This window comes from Pipistrellus kuhlii, unplaced genomic scaffold (assembly GCF_014108245.1).
Source record: "Pipistrellus kuhlii isolate mPipKuh1 unplaced genomic scaffold, mPipKuh1.p scaffold_m20_p_68, whole genome shotgun sequence".
Classification (NCBI taxonomy): Eukaryota; Metazoa; Chordata; class Mammalia; order Chiroptera; family Vespertilionidae; genus Pipistrellus; species Pipistrellus kuhlii.
In genome coordinates this window covers 384,913-407,495 of record NW_023425571.1, presented here as the reverse complement: position 1 = coordinate 407,495, position 22,583 = coordinate 384,913, and the positions used below count along the sequence as shown (strand labels likewise).

At 59.4% G+C, this 22,583-nt stretch overlaps 2 protein-coding genes across 5 annotated transcripts; both read left to right on the top strand.

Moving 5' to 3' along the window:
• The first annotated feature begins 2,077 nt into the window (after positions 1-2,077).
• Positions 2,078-10,220, top strand: LOC118708880 (bile salt-activated lipase). 4 transcript variants are annotated; one of them, XM_036420405.2, is made up of 12 exons: positions 2,078-2,209; positions 4,519-4,678; positions 5,454-5,576; positions 5,752-5,949; positions 6,435-6,565; positions 6,896-7,003; positions 7,123-7,240; positions 7,747-7,933; positions 8,111-8,314; positions 9,039-9,236; positions 9,747-9,963; positions 10,063-10,220. In XM_036420405.2, exons 1-12 carry the CDS (start codon positions 2,144-2,146, stop codon positions 10,126-10,128), a joined length of 1,776 nt encoding a protein of 591 aa, XP_036276298.1. In that variant the 5' UTR covers positions 2,078-2,143; the 3' UTR covers positions 10,129-10,220. The 4 variants fall into 4 exon arrangements, with proteins under 4 accessions (XP_036276298.1, XP_036276297.1, XP_045431135.1 ...); XM_036420404.2 differs by having other exon boundaries at positions 9,997-10,220; XM_045575179.1 differs by having other exon boundaries at positions 9,747-9,996.
• Positions 10,221-15,189: 4,969 nt separating this feature from the next.
• LOC118708881 (bile salt-activated lipase-like) lies at positions 15,190-21,100 on the top strand. Its single transcript, XM_036420406.2, has 11 exons — positions 15,190-15,282; positions 16,034-16,193; positions 16,284-16,406; positions 16,592-16,789; positions 17,275-17,405; positions 17,961-18,068; positions 18,175-18,292; positions 18,826-19,012; positions 19,178-19,381; positions 20,390-20,587; positions 20,839-21,100. The coding sequence occupies exons 1-11, from the start codon at positions 15,217-15,219 to the stop codon at positions 21,098-21,100; spliced, it is 1,755 nt and encodes a 584-aa protein (XP_036276299.2). The 5' UTR covers positions 15,190-15,216.
• Positions 21,101-22,583: the final 1,483 nt, after the last annotated feature.

The following is a 22,583-nucleotide window of genomic DNA, read 5'->3' as shown; positions in this document are numbered from 1 at the left end:
TGTACACATGCGAAGTGAGTAACCACCCCCGTCATTAAAACATAGGGCACGGCCCTCTTCCCTTCCTCCTCAATGCCTATCAACAGTGCGGTCCAGAGCACCCTCAGCACACGAGTCCCCGTCCCCATTCAGAATTACCTCCTTTAATTAATTTAATTTCTTAAAAATGAAGATCGTAACACACCAGCAGGGTTACATATATATACACTAGAGGTCCCGAGCATGAAATTTGTGCACGGGATGGGGGGGTCCATCAGCCCAACCTGCAACGATGCAAGCGTTCCGTGCCAGGCCTGGCTGGAGCCCTCTGTGGCCGGGTGGAGAACACTTGACTCATTACTGGGGCGAAGACAGCGTTTCCCTCCTGCCCCCAGGCCACTCCATGCCCACTGCCCAGAGGCCCTCCGCAGCCATGGCGATGAAGCAAGCATTCCACCAGGCCGTCCTGCCCTCCCCCACCCTCCCCCGGGGTTGGGGGACTCTGTTGGGGCTGAGAGGACTGGGTACCGCCATCTTGTGGCTATGGGCCCCACCATCTTTGTGGCAGAGTGGTAGTCAATTTGCATATTCCCTCTTTATTAGATAGGATGTTTTCATTGACTTCAGAGAGAGGAAGGGAGAGAGAGAAAAACATTGGTTGGCTGCCTTCAGCAAGCCCTCTACTGGGATCCAGCCCACATTCCCAGCATGATTGGGAATCAAACCCGCAACCTATCAGTGTGTGCAACCACCACACTCAGCTACTGAGCCACACCAGCTGAACGATTTTGTTTTTAACATATATTTTTATTGATTTTGGATATAGAAACATCAATGATAAGAGAGAATCATGGATCAGCTGCCTCCTGTACACCCCCAAATGGGGATCAACCCTGCAACCCGGCCATGTGCCCTGACCGGGAATTGAATTGTGACCTCCTGCTTCACAGATGGACACTCAACCTCTGAGCCATAGCAGCCGAGTATATTTTTCTTAATTTTATCATTGAGAGTATTACAGATGTCCATTTCCCCCTTTCCCCTCTCCACCCAGCTCCCACCCTGCCCGCCCCAGGCCTTCCCCTGTCTATTGCCTGTGTCTAGGGGCCCTGCATTGATGCACAGAAATTCTGGATTCATCTTTTCCCGACCTCCCTCCACCTTCACTCACAGATCTGTCCTGCAAATCTTTAGTAATCCACGGTGCAAATGTACCACAGCTGTTATCCACTCATCTACCGACGGGCACTCGGGCTGTTTCCAGATCGTAGCTATTGTACATAATCTGTTAGGAACACAGGGAGCACACACTCATTCTGATCGGTGCCTAAGGATTCTTAGGAGAGTCCCAGGAGGGGAATCGCTGGTCAAACGGCAGTTCCTTCTTTGATTTTTGAGGCAGCTCAGTACCGTTCCCCCCACTGGCCGCACCAGCCCCCATCCCACCGGCAGGGCACGAGGGTTCCCTCTTCTCCTCACCCGCCAGCTCCTGTGGCCTGTGGTTTGCTGACCCTCCAGGCAGTGGAGCTGATTGACTCTGTGGGTGGAATTTGCTGATTGGTGGCCTCCATTGGCCATCAGTACACCCTCATGATTCTTCCTACAGAACAGGCTCCAGAACGGGACTAGCTGCCAGAGGCCTGTTAGCAAACGCACCCCTCAAACTCTTTGCTCCCCAGTCCTCAGCCACCCAGCCCAGCCTGCTCAGTCCTGCTGCCCACTGTCCTGCCGCCTCCCCTCCTCCATCCCAGGAGAGCTGGGCTCTGGATCAGCGGGCAGACACTCTGGCCTGCGTCCATGTGGTGCTGGGACAGGGCCTGCCCTGTGCCATCTGTCTCTATTCCCAGTAACCTTCGCAGGTGCACTGAGAGCACCAACTCCCCACCGCGGCTCCTGGGAAAGGCGGGCCATCTCTGCACCGGTGAACGTGTGTGTGCGCTTGTGTGCGCGTGTGTGTGCACGTGTGCACCTGCCTGACCTTGGCCCAGCCCGTGCCAGGCTGGAAATGACAGCTGTGCTGGTCCCACGCACACCACTTGCAGTGTGGCCACCCTTCAGGGAGGGGCAGAGGTCAGAGGAGGGAAAGGGGACTCTCCGTAGGCTGGCTCCCGCCCCATAAATACCCACGGGCTGGAGGCAGGGCCCCCCATCAGACACACGCACCATGGGGCGCCCGGAGCTGGTTGTCTTAGGCCTCGCCTGCTGCTTGGCAGTAGTGAGCTCAGCAAAGGTAAGCGAGAGCCTAGCAAACACGGCAGGAGACTTTCCACACCCCTAACCTGGCCTGGGACCTGGAACGGCACCGTGGAGGGGGCAGGCAGGTGGGGCGCTGGCACAGAGAGCCCCCAGAGCCCACCCAGCCCAGCTTCCCTGGCCCTTCCTCTGCCTCCTGCCTTCCCGCTCACACCATGGCCCCGCAGCTGACAGCCAGGACGCCATGACCTCCAATGTCAGAGACCACGAGGAAGGGCTGGGCCAGGCGCTCTCCAGGGCACTCAGGGCACTTCTGCCAACACAAGGGTCCCCCAGTCCCTGAATCCCTGTGCCCTCAGGGCTGATCTGGGCATCTTCCTGGGCCTCCAGGGCCCTGGATCTCCCTCTGCCCGGGGATGGCCCTGGCCCGGCTCAGAAGGGCGCTGGGCCCTGAGCAGCCGCCAGATCACAGCCAAATCGTTGGACCAGGAGTGTGAATCTCGGTCTATTTCAACCCGGAGCCTGAAGCCCGGCCCCCGAGAAGGGGTGACACCCCCCTGCTTGCCAGTGGCCGGGCCCCTCCAGGGGGAGTGGGGAGCCTGGGGCACCTACAGGACCCCTTCCCTCAGGGCCCTGCCAGGGGTGAGGAGCGGGGCTTCCGCAGGAACCCACAGCTGCAGGCTGGCCTGACTAGAGGCCCCACTCCCCACCATGCTGCTGTTCCTCCACCCTCTTCCTGCGCCCTCACCCTGCTCTCCGCACCCCTGCTGCCCCTGGACCTGCCCTTGTGCCCCAGAAGTTCAGAGACTGGCCCTGGCCCTGAAGGAACCGGGTTATTTCTTTTTTTTTTCTTTTCTTTTTTTTTCTTTTTTTCTTTTTTTGAAATATATTTTATTTTGTAAAATTTATTTATTTTTAAAATATATTTTATTGATTTTTTACAGAGAGGAAGGGAGAGAGATAGAGAGTTAGAAACATTGATGAGAGAGAGTCATCCACCAGCTGCCTCCTGCACACCCCCTACTGGGGATATGCTCACAACCAAGGTACATGCCCTTGATCGGAATCGAACCCGGGACCCTTGAGTTTGCAGGCCGACGCTCTATCCACTGAGCCAAACCAGTTTTGGCAGGGACCGGGTTATTTCCATGCTGCTCCAGCAGCTCCACTACCTCCCTACCCGCTCCCACACACAGTCACACACTCACACACTCACACACACTGCCCACACACTGCCACAGGGTCCCCACGCCCTTGCCCCTCCTGCTGGGGCCCTCAGGCTGACCTCAGTCACACAGAGACCCGTATGTGAGGAGACCCAGTTCCCAGCAGACCTGGCCCTCTGCTCCTTCCCAGCAGCCTCAGAGGCTGGTCAGGAAACATGCCTGGAGGCCTGGCACTGGGGGCTCTTCCTGAGCCGAGAGAGGAGAGGGAGGAGGGAGAAAGAGAGAGAGAGGATGCGCCCAGGCCTACACCTGGTCAGAGCCCCTGCCCAAAGCACCTGGTTCCTCCTCTCCAATTCCAGCAACCTCGTCCCACCCGCCTGGCCTGGCCTGGGTGCGGGGCTGCCTGCCCTTGGGCAGCTGGAATCCAGCACAGGGGAGAGCTGGGAAGCTGCCACCTGCCACGGCCGCCCGGGGCGGGCGAGGGCCGCATGGAGGGCAGGAGCCTGGCTCTGATCACACGGTCCCCCACAGGGCGACTTCCAGCAGGAAAGCTGCTCCCTCCTGGGATGGGGTAGCTGAGTGCCGGGCCCACCTGGGCGGATGGGGACTGTGGGCCCAGCTCAGGGAGGGGGCTGGACACGCAGCAGAGGCTCTGATGGCCGGGGAGGGCAGTGGGGGCTTTTCCAGCAGGAGGCACACTCACAGGATGGGTGCGGGCAAGGGGAGGAGACAGGCCCCACTCCGGGAGCTCACAGCCGGGCATGAAGCATTCAGGGCCCACGAACGGCTACCACTGCCAACCGCTGGACAAGATAACGGGCCCAGCAGGACACACTGAGGCCACCCATCTTACAGAGAGGGAAACTGAGGCTCAAGGTCACAGCTAGACCAGAATCCAAACCTCCCCCGGCCTCGCAGCCTTGTGGGAAGGCTTAGCTGAGCAGAAACATGACCACCTGTTAAAGCAGCCTCCTCTGAGATTCAGGGGTAGGGCATCCTGGGGGCGGGGGCGGGGGCAGGCAGCAAGCTGCTCCTCAGTAACATGGGCAGGCGGTGGTCTTGGTCTCGGGTGCAGGTCAGCCCCCCCACTTGAAGCTGTGTCTGGGCCCCTAGAGCCTGCTGGGGTCACCGCACCCCGCTGGCCCGCCCCGCCTGCGCCCTGAGCCTGCCCTCTCCCCAGCTGGGCGCCGTGTACACTGAAGGGGGCTTCGTGGAGGGCGTCAACAAGAAGCTCGGCCTCTTGGGCGCCGGCGGCCGCTCTGTGGACATCTTCAAGGGCATCCCCTTCGCTGCCCCGCCCAAGGCCCTGGAGAACCCGCAGCGGCACCCTGGCTGGCAAGGTTGGAGTGGGGGTTGGGTGCTGGGCTGGCCCTGTGCCTGGGGTGGTGGGTGGGGCATTCAGAGAGGACTCACTGCTCCATCCTGGCGACTACGCCAAGTGTGGGAGCTCCCGCTCTGTACTGCTCACACTTCTGAGTCCTCAGCACAGCGCCAAGGGTCAGAGCCAGGTCCTCCTTGAACCCTGCTCACTGTACTAACCGTTGGGACCCCAGTTCCCCCTTTAACCTCTGCTCCACTCAGCCAACTGTCAGTCCAAGCCCCTCTGCCAGTGGCTGGGTCTTATTGGACCTCGGGCGGTAGACGGAGAAGCCATGAGAAGTTGTGGGTGTAGAAGAGAATCTTCACTGTAAAGCTAATGGCCACGTGGCCACTGCTAACAAGGAGCCATTAGCCAAAACAGCGCTTCAAAGCGAAGGCCCACGCAGCAGGGAGCCGCACGCCGGTTGGGTAACAACACACCTTTCCCTCAGAGCAGAAGTCTCCTGCGTGGGACGGTCACCCAGGGTCTATCCTTGGAGCTATATCCACCGAGCAGCCATGCCTGCTGGTCACGACCTCATGCTACTCACACACGAGAGGCTTTCCCCCCCGTCTCTTGGGTTATAGAAGAGCATGCGTGCGCATGGCGAACACAGTGACCTTGTACTTGCATATGGTCCTTGGATAGCCCGATTAAGATTCCCACACTGAGAGTGGCCTGGAATATCCGGTGTACTCAGAATAGGGTCCCCAGAGGCTACCATCCTCATGCCAAGGCCCCCTGGTCACTCACAGGGACCCTGAAGGCCAAGGACTTCAAGAAGCGATGCCTGCAAGCCACAATCACCCAGGACAACACCTATGGCTCTGAGGACTGCCTCTACCTCAACATCTGGGTCCCCCAGGGCAAGAAGGAAGGTGCGCCACCCTTGTGCCCTCCAGGTCCCTAAACCTGTGTGCCCAGGCAGCCAGAGGCCCAGCCCTGCCTGGCCCCTGGGGTGTGTGATCTCCAGAGCTGAAAGTCCCTGAAACATGCACCCAGAGGGGATCAGGAGGTGACAGCTGGGGTCACCGGGCCTGCTTCCTGCCTCAGTTTCCCGGAATCTGCCTGTCATGATCTGGATCTACGGAGGAGCCTTCCTCATGGGTTCTGGCCAAGGGGCTAACGTCCTCAAAAACTACCTGTACGACGGGGAGGAGATCGCCACGCGGGGCAACGTCATCGTGGTCACTTTCAACTACCGTGTCGGGCCGCTGGGCTTCCTCAGCACTGGGGACGCCAACCTGCCAGGTGTGCGGGGCTCTGGGGCTGGGGGTGAGGGAGCTGGTGGAGGCCCTTCAGCACCCCTCGATCCCAATCAAGTCCTCACAGAACCTGGAAAGTCCCAGGATTCTATTCCCAGAGCCAGGAACCCGGAGGTAGACAGTGAGACACAGGAGCCCATCGGCAGGTGTAGCGAGAGAAAAGGCTACCCACCAGCCAGGCAGGGACCAGGGACAGGGACCCAGGGAGAGACAGAAGATAAGACACTGAGGAGGTGACTCGGCGGACTCAGAGCCGTAGGACAGACGGACAGCAGAGGGACGGTGTCAGGGAGAGAGATGAGCAGCCTGGCCCTCCTGCTCCTGGTGCCCTGCCTGAGCCCACACCCCTCCAGCACCACATTCCTCAGCCTCCTGGGACCTGCCATGCACCATCCTGGGCTTGTCAGGGGTCCCCACATGGAGGAAGCTCTTCCTCACCCCAGTCCCTCATGGGCCCCCCACCCGCCCCAGGTAACTTCGGCCTCCGGGACCAGCACATGGCCATCGCGTGGGTGAAGAGGAACATTGCGGCCTTCGGGGGAGACCCCGACAACATCACCATCTTTGGGGAATCAGCCGGAGGTGCCAGCGTCTCTCTGCAGGTCTTGGGACCCGGGAGGGCAGCCTTCTTCCCAGGGTGTTGGGGGAGAACCATGGGGAGCTGATGGGAGCTGGGGGAGCTGAGGAAGGCTGGGGGAGCTGATGGGAGCTGATGGGGGTTGGGGGAGCTGATGGGAACTGGGAGGACCTGACGGGAATTGGGGGGAGCAGATGGGAGCTGGGGGAGCTGATGGGAACTGGGGAAGCTGATGGAGCTGTGGGAGCTGATAGACTGTGGGAACAGCATGAAGCTGACAGTCTAGCTGTCCCTGCTGGAGCCCGGGTGGGCAGGAGAGGCGAGTCCCTGGTGACAGGACCTTTGTTTGTCGCAGACCCTCTCTCCCTACAACAAGGGCCTCATCCGGCGAGCCATCAGCCAGAGCGGCGTGGCGCTGTCCCCCTGGGCCATCCAGAAGGACCCTCTCTCCTGGGCCAAGAGGGTAAAGGGGAGCTGCGGTGGGCGAGGGGAGTGTTACCTCCTTTCCATGCCCTGTCCTGGATCCAATCCCTCTCTGCCTCGCTCTGGCCTCACCCACCTGTCTTCCCTCCAAATCCCTAGATTGCCAAGAAGGTGGGCTGCCCGCTGGACGATACCGCCAGGATGGCCAAGTGTCTTAAGGTCACCGACCCCCGGGCGCTGACGCTGGCCTATAAGATGCCCCTGAAGGGCATGGAGTGTGAGTGGGGCTCCACATGGGGGGATGGCCATACTCCCAAAGAAGTGAGCAAGTGCCGGGTCTGAGGGCTGGCCCTGTGTGGAGGACGCCATCCCTCCCTCTGATCCTCCTTTGGCAAACTGATGCGTATTCGGGCCACCACCAACCATGCCACATACAGTCATTTGCAGCCAATTTCAAGGAACAGACCGAGTGCCTGTGGACTAGACCCGTGGCTGGCAAACCTCGGCTCACGAGCCACATGAGGCTCTTGGCCCCTTGAGTGTTCTAACGCTACTTCTTCAAAATAGACTCGCCCAGGCGGAAAACCGACTTCCGCTCACGGGCCACGAAGTGTCAATCGCACTGTATGTGGGCGCCCACACGTGGTATCTTGTGGGAGAACCACACTCAAGGGGCCAAAGAACCGCATGGCTCGCGAACCACTGGACTAGGGGACTGATCACTCTCTCCTCTATTCACTAATGCACTCACCGCCCCCTGCACTCCTGCTGCTCTCCATGCAGACCCCATGGTGCACTACCTGGGCTTCATTCCCGTCGTGGACGGAGACTTCATCCCTGACCACCCCATCAACCTTTACGCCAATGCGGCCGACATCGACTACATTGCTGGCACCAACAACATGGACGGCCACATATTTGCCACCATTGACATGCCTGCCATTGACAAGGACAAGCAGACCGTCACGGGGTGAGGAGGGCACAGGGCCCAGGGCGTGCCTGGGGGCCTCTTGGGGAGGCATCAGCTGAGGGAGGAAGCCTACAGGTGTAGAGGGCCACCTGCAGGTCCTGGAGTGGGGGAAGGGGTGGAATTGGGGCCCCTCCCGCTGGCCCAGGTTGAGGGTCCAGTGCCGGCTTGTCCCTGCAGGGAGGACTTCTTCAATCTGGTCAGAGGGCTCACCTTCGCCAAGGGGCCCAGAGGTGCCAACGCCACCTTTGACCTCTACACGGAGTCCTGGGCCCAGGACTCCTCCGAGGAGACCAAGAAGAAGACGGTGGTGGACTTTGAGACCGACATCCTCTTCCTGATGCCCACGAAGATGGCCGTGGCCCAGCACAAAGCCAACGCCAAGTGAGGGCCGGGGCAGGGGAGGCCCAAGTGGGTCACTCACCTGCCCAGTGGGCTTCCTTGGGGGAGGGCTCAGGGGGTCAGGGAGGGAGGCCTGGAAAAGCCGTGATGGGGTCCCAGCGGTGCCTGCACCATCTGCCTTGCTCAGGCCTGACGGGCCTTCAGAAGGACCTTCTCACCTCCCAGCTCAGGGGCCTCTACAGAGCCCTCTCAGCCTCAGGCCTCCCCTGGCAGCGCCTGCAGCCTCCCCGCAGCCCCCGGGCTGAAGGGAACAGATGGGAAGGATGGTCTCTGCTGCGGGTTTGGAGTCAGCCAACATTCAAACTGCAGCCACCTGGTCAACCTCCAGCGAAAACAAAACCTAAGCCAGGGATGCTTCCTTGGAAGGCAGAGAAAATGATGCCTAGGCAGAAAGCTCTGCAACAACAAGGCAGTACCCTGGTCTCTCATTGCTGTGTTAGTGCCTCTGAGGTACATGCCCGTCTCATCCGATGATGGACACACATTCATTTGCAGAAGAAAAGGAAGGAAGACGCCTCAATTTGTAGAACCCACAACCCCATGGCCTTCCCTTCCAGGTGCAGGGACCCAGGGCCCTCCTGAGTCTGAGTCCGGGGATTTCCCAGCCCCGCCCTGCTCTCCCCATGGCCTCCCTCCAGGGCCGGCTCGGGGTGGACAGCCCAGCTGAGCTCCCTGCCAACCTGGGCCGTGTCCTTCTCCTCCTCAGGAGTGCCCGGACCTACACCTACCTGTTCTCCCACCCCACTCGCATGCCAGTCTACCCCAACTGGGTGGGTGCTGACCACGCCGATGACCTCCAGTACGTATTTGGGAAGCCCTTCGCCACGCCCCTGGGCTACCGGGCCCAAGACAGGACTGTCTCCGGGACCATGATCGCCTACTGGACCAACTTTGCCAGGACTGGGTAAGGCAGGGGGAGGCTGGGCTAGGCCTCCTGCCACCTGGACACACATACCTGTCCCCTGTCCTACACTTGACCTCCCTGAGCCTCAGTACCCCCCTCTGTGTGAGGATAGGAAGTAATGGCTGGGCCCTGGCAGGTTTGGCTCAGTGGAAAGAGCCTGGGCCAGTGTACTGAAGGGTCCCAGGTTTGATTCCCGTCAAGGGCACGAACCTCATTGCAGGCTCAATCCCTGGCCCTGGTTGGGCCTGTAGGGATGTCTCTCTCACATCAATGTTGCTCTCTCTCTCTCTCTGTCTCTCCCCTTCTTTTCACTATCCATTGAAATAAATGGAATATCTGGTGCAGGTTAAAAAAAAGGAGAGGAGGAGGGGAGGGGAGCACTGGCTGGGCCTCAGGACACGCACATGCCCAGCCTGTGCCCAGGACACAGTGAGGTGCCCTGGTGGTTGGGGTCAGCATGGAGGCCTCCCGTGAGCCCTCAGACCCACACAGCCTTCCTCTCCTGTGCAGGGACCCCAACAAGGGCCCCTCGGCTGTGCCCACCCAGTGGGAGCCCTACACCCAGGAAAATGGCAACTACCTGGAGATTAACAAGAAGATGGACGGCCAATCCCTGAAGCAGCACCTGAGGAGCAGCTACCTGCAGTACTGGACCCAGACCTACCAGGCCCTGCCCACCGTGACCGGAGACGGGGCCACCCCTGTGCCCCCCTCGGACGACTCTGAGGTCGCCCCCGTGCCTCCCTCGGATGACTCTGAGGCTGCCCCCGTGCCCCCCTCGGACGACTCTGAGACTGTCCCTGAGCCCCCAACTGTTGACTCTGAGGCCGCCCCTGAGCCCCCAACTGCTGACTCTGAGGGGGCTCAGATGCCCGCAGCTATTGGCTTCTAATGTCCTTGGCTCCCAGTGGCCACAGGTGGGACCCAGGGAGCCCACCGCCCGCCCCAGCTCTTCCTGATTAAAGCTGCATCTCTCTCTGGCAACCCGCTTTGCCCTCATGTCTGCAAGCGCCTGCCCAGTCTCTGCCCGTGTCCGGCTCAGGAAGTGGTGTGCCCCCTCATTCAGAGGAGGAGAGAGGGTCAGAGGAGGATCAGCCACTAAGTGGGGAGCGGCCCCCGTGGGCAGTTACCTCTCGGCCAGTAGGCCCAGCCTTTGGCCACATCCTCAGAGCGTGGGCTCTGTGTAATGGGGTCTGGAAATGGCCTGGGAGAGACACTGTTTCGCCTCCAACTGGATCCCAGGCAGAGACAGTAACGCATACCCCTGGGCTCAGAGCAGAGGGTATCTGGGCTGGGTCTTTGCTGCCCCCGGCTCGGCCAGGGTGCTGCCCGCTGCTCTGGCAGAGTCCGGAGGGGAGCGAGAGGCAGAGGTGACACACAGGGCCATGGCCACCCCAGCAAGGCCTGGGACTGGGCACCGCCTGCACCGAGGCTCCCCCATCCTGACCTCACATGGCCCGGGCAGCGGCCACTGTGGACACCCCGTTGTAGACAGTTCCTAGGCCCCAAGAGAGGAAATGTGCCCCAGGCCCTCACAGGAAGAACTCAGTCCCCAGGTCTGAGACTCCACAGCTCTCCGTGTCAGGTTGCTGGCGGTGGAGGGGAGGACTTCCTTCCAGATTCCCATTCTTTAGTTCCTCCGAGGCGGTGAGGGCTCAGAGGAGAGAAGGTTGCTGACAGCCGGCCACCCTGATGCACACGGTCCAGTGTTTCCTGGCCAGGCAGTGGGTACAGCGGGCAGTGTTGGTGCTGTTCCTCCCTGCCCACCCTGCCCCATCCTTCCACCTCCCTCACCAGAGGTTCCCATCGCCCACCTCCCATGGCAGAACCACAGCACAGACCTGGACAATGAGGGCAGCCAGCCAGGGCCTGTGGGCTCTCAGGGCTCCAGCCCGTCTACCCTCAGGACAGTGAGTCTAAACTGGTGACTGTGAGACGGGACCTCAGACCTCACAGCCCTGGTTCCTCTGGGCCAGAAGGGAGCCAGAGGCTGGAATCAGCACGTTTATCCTGCAAACCCACACTCACCTGGGACTCCTCAGACCACGTGCCCCCAGAGCAAGGGGGGTAGACTAGGGCTTGGTTTTTGGTGAAATGAAGCCTGTGAATAGCTGCAGTTCCTGGGTCCCTGGGCCCAGCTGTCACCTGAAATAACCTGCATCACAAATCCTTCCCTGTCGCTGGCTCTGCCTGGCCCGGGGAGAATGTGATGGGGGCAGGGAAGGATTAGAGAAGACAGACAGGAGAATAAAGCTGGGGCCAGGTGGGACGCTGTTCTCTGATGGAGAGACAGTGCCACAGCCTGCAAGCCAAGTATTTATTTTATAATCAGATTCCACCAGGCAAAGTGCTCAAGATGTTTACATTGTTCTCTCAGATTTAAAATCTACTCAATTACATGCACCTGAACTCTATCCAGCTTTGTTTTGGCAGCACTTGCTGTACCGCCACAGCCTACATCACTTAGCCACGGGGACCACAGGTTCAAACCATATGGTTAACCTTATAACCGTAACCTTTGGCTATAATTGTGCTGGGACTTACACGTGGCTTTGAGAGAACCATGCCCTTGCATTAGTCTGAGCTTGAACCTATCCAAACGATGTAGCCGCTCTCCACACCTCCCCAGACACAATGTCGCCAGAGAGGTCTTCCCAGGACAGGGTTCCCTGAGGCTTCCAATCAGTAAAGGAAGGCCCGGCCCCTGGAGGACAGAATGGGAAGTCGTCCCCCCTCCCCCCCGAGGCCACTGTCCAGTGCATCCGCCTGGCCTTCCCAGTGGCAGGCTCTGATCTGTCCACAATCTCCCACTAGTGCTGGTGGGTTCCTGTCTGAACTTGAAATTCAGGAATTCCTCCTCCTGGGCAGCAGAAACCACACGCCCAGCCACATTCCCCTCTTCCTCCAAAGGCAGGCAGCCCCGTCCTGGTCAGGAGTTGGTCCTTGGATGATTATTTTTTAAAAACCTAGGTAATTTCTAACCAGTTTGGCTCACCTGATAGAGCATTGGCATGAGGACTGAAGTGTTCTGGGTTTGATTCCAGTCAAGGGCACATTCCTAGGTTGTGGGCGTGGTTCCTGGTAGGGAGCTTGAAAGAGGCAACTGATCAATGATTCTCTCTCATCATTGATGTTTCTATTTCTCACTCCCTCTCCCTTCTTCTCTGAAATAAATAAAACATATATTTAAAAAACAAACATTGGGGTAAAATATACATAACAGAAAAGGTAAACAATTTATAAGACTTGAATTAAATGATATTAATTGCAATCAGATTAATGTGCAACCATCACCCCTATGTAGTTCCAAAAGTTTGCATCGCTCCAAAGAGAGACTTTGTTCCCATTCTGCATTAATTTCTGTCCCCACAGTCCTGTTAATATATTCTACTTCCTGTCTCAATCTATTTGCCTATTCTAATCATTTCTGTCACTTTTTAAAATTGATTTTGTTTTTAGAGATGGAAGAAGAGAGAGAAACATGGATCTGATAGACACCCTAGAGGTCCGTGCACAAAGTTCATGCACTGCAGGTGACCAGGAATGATCAGAGCCTCCCCCACCCCCATACCTTCACCCTCTGCTGTCTGATGATGATGGCCTTTCTTCATTCCACACTCCTGGTGGTCAGTGTGTGTCACGGAGAACCGTAAAATTCCTAGCTGGGCAACCTCCAGTAGGAACAATTTCCACGTTAGTCTTTTATTGAAGAGGATGAATATGCTCCCTCCTGCACACCCCCTATTGGGGATGGAGGCCTGCGTGTGCACTGACTGGGAATGCAAAGGGCGACCTGTTGGTTCAAGAGAAGACACTCAACCAAGCGAACCACACCGGCCGGGCTATTTGGTTTATTTTACTTTGAAAATGTATATATTTTTTATTTCAGAGAGGAAGGGAGCAGGAGAGGGAGCCAGAAACATCCATGATGAGAGAGAACCACTGATGGACTGCCTCCTGCACACCCCCTCCTGGGGATGTGCCCACAACCAAGGTACATGACCTTGACCGGAATCAAACCTGGGACCTTTCAGTCCACAGGCCGACGCTCTATCCACTGAGCCAAACCGGTTTTGACTATTTTATTTATTTTTAAATTTGACTTCATTGTTGATGTCTGCCATTTTTCCACTTCCCCCCTCTTCACCCAGCTCCCGCCCCGCCTCACACAGGCCTTCCCCTGTCTATTGCCTGTGTAGAGGGGCCCTGCATCAATGCACAGAAATTCTGGATCCATCTCTTCCCGCCCTCCCTCCACCTTCACTCGCAGATCTGTCCTGCTGTTCCATGTGTCCATGCCTATGGATCTGTTTATTCGTCAGTTTATTTGGTTCATTAGATTCCACGTGACTGAGATCATGTGATACTTGTGTTTCTCCCACTGGCTGTTTCACTCAGCATGGTACTCTCCAGGTCCCGCCGGCTGTCTCAACGGGTCAGAGTTCCTTCGTTTTCACAGCTGCATAGTATCCCACGGTGTAATGTACCACAGCTTTTATCCACTCGTCCACTGACGGGCACTGGGCTGTTGACAAACGCACCCCTCAAGCCCTTTGCTCCCCGATCCTCAGCCTCCGAGCCCATTGTCCTGCTGCCCATTGTCCTGCTGCCCATTGTCCTGCCACCTCGCCACTCCATCCCCGGAGAGCTGGGCTCTGGATCAGCGGGCAGCCAGCGTGGCCGGTGTAGGTGGGTCCATATGACGTCACGTGGTGTGACGTCAGCCGGGCAGTGGCCTGTGTACAAGCACCGGCTCCTGGCAGCGAAGGGTCCCGTTCCAGAAAGGGCTCTGGCTTCCCCGGGCCCTGAACGCACCCCAGCCCTGGAGAAGGCAGCGCTGCCACCGCCACAAAGGCAGGACCCCTGGGCTTTGTCCCTGGAGCTGCCTCTGGTTCCCGAGGGAGACAGGCTTCCCGAGCCACAAGCACCCTTGTGCTCTCACTCACTCTGCTCAGCTCTCTCCCTCTGTCTCTCCCTCTGTCTGTCTCTCCCTCTGTCTATCCCTTCCTCTTTCTCTCCCTCTGTCTCACACTCAGCCTTTCTGCATCTCCATTATCTCTGTCTCTCCCTCTATCTGTCCCCTCTCTGTCTCTCTGCTGTGCCCAGGTCACGGTGCATTTCTGAAGCCAGGCGCTTCCTCTTCCTCAGAAAAGCCCCCTCCCCCCACCTGTGCCCACCTGAGCCCCCAGTCCCGCCTCCCAGGGCTGCTGGTGCTGAGTGGGAGGTGTGCCCTCCCTGAGGGCAGAGTCGCCCGCCCTGTGCTGCTCTGGGTCCCCACACCCAGCTCAGACTGCTCCCCAGTGGGCCCTCGGACCCAGGCTCACCAGGTGCCTGCCCAGGTGCACACAGCCCTCTGTCCCGGAAGCCACATGCCCATGCCCTATGACCTCCCTTTGCTGAGGTCCGGAGCTCAGCTGGGGCCAGGCAGGGCCTGGAGGGAAGCAGGCCCACTTCTCTGGGGGAGCCCAGGCCCTTGTAAAGGAGCCCCATGTGGGGCCCTGTGCACCCAGCTGGGTCCCTGTAGCCCTGGCCTGGCCCCCTGACTATTCCCGGTGACCGGCCCAGGTGCACTGTGGGCACCAGGCACCCGGACCAGCAGGTCCTGGGCAACGTGAACCATCCCAGCACCCGTGCACATGTGTGTGTGTGTGTGTGTGTGTGTGTGTGTGTGTGTATACGCATCTCCCTGACCTTGGCCTTGCCTGAGTCCGCCAGGAAAAGGTAGCTATTATGTGTGTGTGTGTGTGTGTGTGTGTATGTGTGTCTGCTCACACATGCATGACCTTGGCCCTAAGATTGGCTGGGATCGGTATCTATCTGGCCCCGGGTATACTGCCTGATATAGAAGGGGCCCAAGGAGGAGGAGGAAGGAAAACAGCACAGCCAGCAGCCAGCCCCAGCTCCCGGATATCTCCCGGATGGCTCCCACCCCATAAATAACAACGCACAGAGGCAGGGTCCCGGATCAGGCACACGCACCATGGGGCGCCTGGAGCTGGCTGTCTTAGGCCTGGCCTGCTGCTTGGCAGGAGTGAGGGCAGCAAAGGTAAGTGAGAGCCCAGCAGACATGGCAGGGGTTCCTTGGCTCCCCTAACCCGGCCTGGGACCTGGAACGGCACCGTGGAGGGGGCAGGCAGGTGGGGCGCTGGCACAGAGAACCCCCAGAGCCCACCCAGCCCAGCTTCCCTGGCCCTTCCTCTGCCTCCTGCCTTCCCGCTCACACCATGGCCCCGCAGCTGACAGCCAGGACGCCATGACCTCCAATGTCAGAGACCACGAGGAAGGGCTGGGCCAGGGCACTCAGGGCACTTCCGCCAACACAAGGGTCCCCCAGCCCCAGGTCCCTGTGCCTCAGGGCTGACCTGGGCATCTGCCTGGGCCTCCAGGGCCCTGGCTCTCCCTCTGCCCTGGGATGGCCCTGGCCCGGCTCAGAAGGGCACTGGGCCCTGAGCAGCCATCAGTTTGCCCAGCACAGCCAAAGCGTTGGACCAGGAGTGTGAATCTCGGTCTAGTTCAACCCGGAGCCCCGAGCCCGGCCCCCAAGTGGGGGTGACACCCCCCTGCTTGCCAGTGGCCGGGCCCCTCCAGGGGGAGTGGGGAGCCTGGGGCACCTACAGGACCCCTTCCCTCAGGGCCCTGCCAGGGGTGAGGAGCGGGGCTTCCACAGGAACCCACAGCTGCAGGCTGGCCTGACTAGGGGCCCCACCTGGAGGCTGTCTGGACCCCTAGAGCCTGCTGGGGTAGCCCCCCCGCCCCGCTGCCCCCCCGCCTGCGCCCTGAGCCTGCCCTCTCCCCAGCTGGGCGTGGTGCACACAGAAGGGGGCTTCGTGGAGGGCGTCAACAAGAAGCTCGGCCTCCTGGGCATCGGCGGCCGCTCTGTGGACATCTTCAAGGGCATCCCCTTCGCCGCCCCACCCCAGGCCCTGGAGAACCCCCAGCGGCACCCTGGCTGGCAAGGTGGGAGTGGGGGTGTGTGCTGGGCTGACCCTGTGCCTAGGGTGGCGGTGGGTCCACCATCTTTACGCCAGCCCCTCTGGTCACCCATAGGGATCCTGAAGGCCAAGTACTTCAAGCAGAGATGTATGCAAATCACTCTCACCCAGCTGCATACCTGGGGCTCCGAGGACTGCCTCTACCTCAACATCTGGGTCCCCCAGGACCAGAAGGAAGGTGCTTCCCTCACCCCATGCCCTCCAGGTCCCCGATCCTGCAGAAAGCTCCCAGACAGCCAGAGGCTCAGCCCTTCCCCTTTGGTGTGTGTGGACCCCAGAGCTGAAATCCCTGAAACAAGCACCCAGAGTGGATGGGGGGAAAGGGGTGTTAGCTGGCATCACCAGGCCTGTCTCCTGCCTCAGTTTCCCAGAACCTGCCTGTCATGATCTGGATCTATGGAGGAGCCTTCATCTTAGGTTCTGGCCAAGGGTTAAACTTCTTCAGAGACTACCTGTACGATGGGGAAAAGATCGCCACGCGGGGCAACGTCATCGTGGTCACCTTCAACTACCGCGTCGGGCCGCTGGGCTTCCTCAGCACTGGGGACGCCCACCTGCCAGGTGTGCCGGGGCCTGGGCCGGGGTGAGGGAGCTGGTGGGGGCCCTTCACCACTGCTTTCTCCCAACAACTCCTGAGAGTCTCCCAGAAAGACCCAGAATTCTCCTGGCAGCACAGGAAGCTGGGGATGGACAGTGAGATACAGGAGCCCATCGGCAGGTGTAGCGAGAGAGGAGGCTGCCCGCCAGGGACCCAGGGAGGGACCCAGGGAGACCAGGGAGCGGGGACAGGGACCCAGGGAGAGACAGAAGATGAGACACTGCAGTGGTGACTCGGAGGACAGACAGCAGAAGGCCGGTGTCAGGGAGAAAGATGAGCAGCCTGGACCTCCTGCTCCGGGTGTCCTGCCTGAGCCCACACCCCCTCCAGCACTGCATTCCTCAGTCTTCTGGAACCAACCATGCTCCATCCTGGGTTTGACAGGGGTCCCCACATAGAGGAAGCTCTCCCCCACCCCAGTCCCTCATGGGCTCCCCACCTACCCCAGGTAACTACGGCCTCCGGGACCAGCACATGGCCATCGCGTGGGTGAAGAGGAACATTGCGGCCTTCGGGGGGGACCCCGACAACATCACCATCTTTGGGGAATCAGCCGGAGGTGCCAGCGTCTCTCTGCAGGTCTGTGGTCCCTGGTAGGGCTGGCATTCTTCCCAGGGTGATATCGGGGATCAATAGGGGGCTGACAGGAGCAGAGAGAGCTGATGGGAGCTGGGGGAGCTGATGGGAGCTGGGGGAGCTGATGGGAACTGGGGGAGCTGTTGGGAGCTGGGGGAGCTGATAGTGGCTGGATGAGCTGATGGGAACTGGGGGAGCTGTTGGGAGCTGGGGGTGCTGATAGAGGCTGGAGAAGCTGATGGAAACTGGCAGGAGCTGATGGGAACTGGAGGGCCTGACAGGAACTGGGGAGCTGATGGGAACTGGGAGGACCTGACAGGAACTTGGGGGAGCTGATATGTACTGGAAAAGCTGATGGGAACTGGGAGGACCTGACGGGAATTGGAGGAAGCTGATGGGAACTAGGAGGAGTTGATGGGAACTGGGAGGAGCTGATGAAAACTGGGGGAGCTGATGGGCTCTGGGGACAGCATGGAACTGACAGTCTAGCTGTCCCTGCTGGAGCCCGGGTGGACCGGAGAGGGGATGCCATGGTGACAGGACCTCTGTGTGTTGCAGACCCTCTCTCCCTACAACAAGGGTCTCATCCGGCGAGCCATCAGCCAGAGCGGCGTGGCGCTGTCCCCCTGGGCCATCCAGAAGGACCCTCTCTCCTGGGCTAAGCATGTAAAGGGGAGCTGTGGAGGGGTTGATGGGAGGGTCATGTCCTTTCCACATCCTGTCCCAGTCCCCAGCTCTGGCCTCACCCACCTATATGTCCCAATACCCCCAGATCGCCAAGAAGGTGGGCTGCCCCCTGAACGATACTGCCAGGATGGCCAAGTGTCTGAAGGCCACCAACCCCCGGGCGCTGACGCTGGCCTATAAGATACCCCTTGTGGGCCTGAAGTGTGAGTGGGGCTCCCCATGGGGGGATGGCTATTTACCCAAAGAAGTGAGGATTGAGGGGCTGCTGCCTGGCCCCTCACTAGCTCATGGCGTCCCTGGGAGCCCGCTGCCGCCAGGGCCCTAATTGCCTCCTGGCCTTGACTGGCTGTGCCTCAGACGCCATCCCTCCCTCTGATCCTCCCTGGGTCCTGACCCCTTTGGGAAGCTGGTGCACCTTGTCCCCAACAATGGGCAGAAACAGTCATTTGCACCCACTTTCAGGGACCTCAGGCCCAGTGCTGTCAGCGGGCCAGAGTGGCCCAGGGAGCCTGTGGCAGTGTGCGCACAGTCTGGGCTGCCACACTGGGCAGAGGTGGCATCTGGCGGACGGGGCCAGGAGAGCTGCTCCACACGCGCAGGGCAGCCCAGGACATAGAATGATCCGGGGGGGACAGGCTGGGAACCTGGTCTGGATCAGAGGAGATAGGGGCTGCCCCTGAACCAGAGGCATGGAAAGGGGCTCTGGAAGGTGCGAGGACCCCTGCTCTCCACTCAGACCCCATATTATACTATGCGGGCCTCCTGCCTGTGGTGGACGGAGACTTCATCCCCGATGACCCCATCAACCTTTTCGCCAACGCGGCCGACATCGACTACATCGCTGGCACCAACGACATGGACGGCCAGTTTTCTGCCAGCATTGACCTGCCGGCCATCAACGTGGTCATACTGACCATCACCGGGTGAGTAGCCCGGGCCAGGGCAGTCCTGGAAGGCCTCTTGGGGAGGCATCAGCTGAGGGAGGAGGCCAGGAGGAGTAGCGGGCCATGTGCAGGCCCCTAGCAGGGGGGGTGAGGATGCCTCCTGCTGGCCCGGGTCCAGGGTCCAGTGCCGGCTTGTCCCTGCAGGGAGGACTTCTACAAGCTGGTCAGAGGGGTCACCATGGCCAAGGGGCCCAGAGGAGCCAACGCCACCTTTGACTTCTACACGACATCCTGGGCCCAGGACTCCTCCCAGGAGGCCAAGAAGAAGACGGTGGTGGACTTAGAGACCGACGTCTTCTTCCTGATGCCCACGAAGATGGCCGTGGCCCAGCACAGAGCCAACGCCAAGTGAGGGCCGGGACAGGGGAGGCCCAAGTGGGTCACTCACCTGGCCAGAGAGGTCGGTGGGCAACTCAGGAATCAGAGGGTCCTGGGAAAGCCAGAATGGGGTCCCAGTGGTGCCTGCACAGGGACTTTGTGCAGCCCTGGAGGTCCGCAGACTTCAGCTATTGTAGTCATTATTCGATAAGATGATGTGGAGGAGGTGATGTGGGTGAGATGATGTGGAGGAGATGATGTGCAGGAGATGATATTTTGACTCCTGGTGAGTCTGTCTGTCCCTGCTTGTCAGTTCTGATTGCTGGATTCACAGCTGAGTCACCTCCTTCCTTGCTTGCACAGGCCTTCAAAGGAAACTTAAGAAAACTTAACCCCTATTCACCTCAGTATACTTGTTCTAGGACTGAAACTGATAGGGTTACTTTCCAGGTTAATTCAGGTGCTCTGTCCACCAGGTTGTAAGGCCCCAGTCACTCAGCCCACAGGCCTCCCCTGCAGTGTCTGCAGCCTCCCCTCCAGCCCCCAGGCTCAGGGGGACAGAACATGGAGCAATGATCTCTGTTGTGGGTAGGAGTTGGCCAACATTCAAAACAACTCTGGCCTGTGGTCGCCTGGTCACCTCCAGGGAAAACAAAAAGGAAGGTAGGGATGCTTACTCGGAAGGCAGAGGACACGATGCCTAGGAAGTGCAGGCAGAAAGCTGGTCCCAACTACAGGAAGTTGAACTCTTCCTGGGGCGGGAAGGTGTGTTCCCGACGAAGACACACATTCATGTACAGAGAGAAGGAGGGAAGACACCTCCATAGGCTTTATGGAGGGAAGAGTGAATGCACCTGAAATCCCAGAACCACAACCCCAAGGCTCTCCTTTCTGGGTGCAGGGTCCCTCCTGAGTCTGAGTCTGGAAATTTCACAGCCCCGCCCTACACTCCCCATGGGCCTCCCTCCAGGGCCAAGCTTTGTGAGGGCAGCCCAGCTGAGCTCCTGCCAACCTGGGCCTTGTCCCTTCCCTCCTCAGGAGTGCCCGGACCTACACCTACCTGTTCTCCCACCCCTCTCGCAATCCATTCTACCCCAGCTGGGTGGGCGCCGACCACGCCGATGACCTCCAGTATGTGTTTGGAAAGCCCTTCACCAACCCCTTTATTTACTGGCCCCAAGACAGGACTATCTCCCGAACCATGATCGCCTACTGGACCAACTTTGCCAGGACTGGGTAAGGCGGGGTGAGGCTGGGCCAGGCCTCCTGCCCCCTGGGCCCCACATGCCTGTCCCCTCTCCTACACTTGACCTCCCTGAGCCTCAGTACTTGACCCTCTGTGTGTGAGGATAGAGCTACTGGTTGGGCACAGAACACGTACATGCCCAGCCAGTGCCAAGGACACAGTGAGGTGCCCTGGTGGTTGGGGTCAGCATGGAGGCCTCCCGTGAGCCCTCAGACCCACACAGCCTTCCTCTCCTTTGCAGGGACCCCAACAAGGGCCCCTCGGCTGTGCCCACCCAGTGGGAGCCCTACACCCAGGAAAATGGCAACTATTTGGAGATTAACAAGAAGATGGATGGCCAGTCCCTGAAGCAGCACTTGAGGAGCAGCTACCTGCAGTACTGGAACCAGACCTACCAGGCTCTGCCCACCGTGAGCAGAGATGGGGCTGTCCCCCTGCCCCCTTTGGATGACCCTAAGGCCATTCCCGTGCCTCCCATGGACGAGTCTTCGGCCACCCCATGAGCCCCCCACAAGTGTCTCTGAAGTGGCTCAGATGTGCAGCCATGGGCTTCTAATGTTCTTGCCCAAGAGGCCACAGGTGGGATTCAGGGAGCCCACCTCCCACCCCAGCTCTTCCTGAATAAAGTCGCATCTCTCTCTGGCAACCTGCTTTGCCCTCATGACCCAGATGCCCTTCTCTGCCCATGTCCGGCTCTGGAAGTGGATGCCCCCTTATTTAGGAGGAGGATAGAGGGTCAGGGAAGGGTCAGCCCTGAGTGGGGAGCAGGCCCCGTGGGCAGTTGCCTCTGAACCAGTGGGCCCAGACTCAGCCTCGATTTCGGGGTGTGGGGTGCCGGCTCTGTGTAACGGGGTCTGGGAATGGCCTGGGAGAGACACTGATTCGCCTCCAGCTGAATCCCAGGCAGAGAAATTAATGCATCGCGCTGGGCTCAGAGCAGAGGGTACCTGGGCTGGGTCTTGGGTTCCCCCAGCTCAGCCAGGGTGCTGCCCACTGCTCTGGCAGAGTCCGGAGGGGAGTGGGAGGCAGAGGTGACACGCTGGGCCATGGCCACCTCAGCAAGGTCTGGGATGGGGCACCGCCTGCACCGAGGCTCCCCCATCCAGACCTCACATGGCCTAGGCGGTGGGCAATGTGGACACTCTGTTGTAGACAGTTACTGTGAGAAATACTCACCTGTCCCAATTCTAATGACACTCGGAGGCAGAGTGCGGTGAAAGGAGACCTGAATGTGCTCTCCAGAGCGGGTGTCTGCGGGCTGTACAGGCACCCCGGGGCGGGAACACAGCCCATTTGTGCTGCTCCTCATTGGCTGAGTACTCTGGGTTCACCTGTTTCCTGGCATGTCCACTAGGTCCTCCCATTGGGCCCTTTATGAAAATTGGGCTGAGCCTTTTCTAGTTCCTCCTAACCCCTGTCTAGCTGAGTCCAGGACAGTGAGTCTAAACTGGTGACTGCCCGAGACGGGACCTCAGACCTCACAGCCCTGGGTTCCTCTGGGCCAGAGGGGAGCCAGGGGGCAGGAATCAGCACGTTTATCCTGCAAACCCACACTCAGCTGGGACTCCTCGGACCACGTGCCCCCAGAGGAAGGAGCTGCGAGAAATGAAGCCTGTGAAGAGCTGCAGCTGCTGGGTCCCAGAGCCCACTGTGGCCTTAAGTAACCTGCATCACAAATCCTTCCTGTGGCTGCTCGGCCCGGCCAGGGGAGAATGTGATGGGGGCAGGGAAGGATTAGAGAAGACAGATAGGAGAATAAAGCTGGGGCTAGGTGGGACGCTGCTCTCTGATGGAGAGACAGTGCCACAGCCTGCAAGCTGAGTCTCCATTTTATCAGCAGATTCCACCAAAGTGCTGAAGGTATTTACTATGGTCTCTGGGATTTCAAATCTACTCAATTACATGCACCTGAACTCTATCAAGCTTTGTTTTTGCAGCCTACCTCATTTAGCCATGGGGGACTACAGTTTGGACCATAAGGTCAGG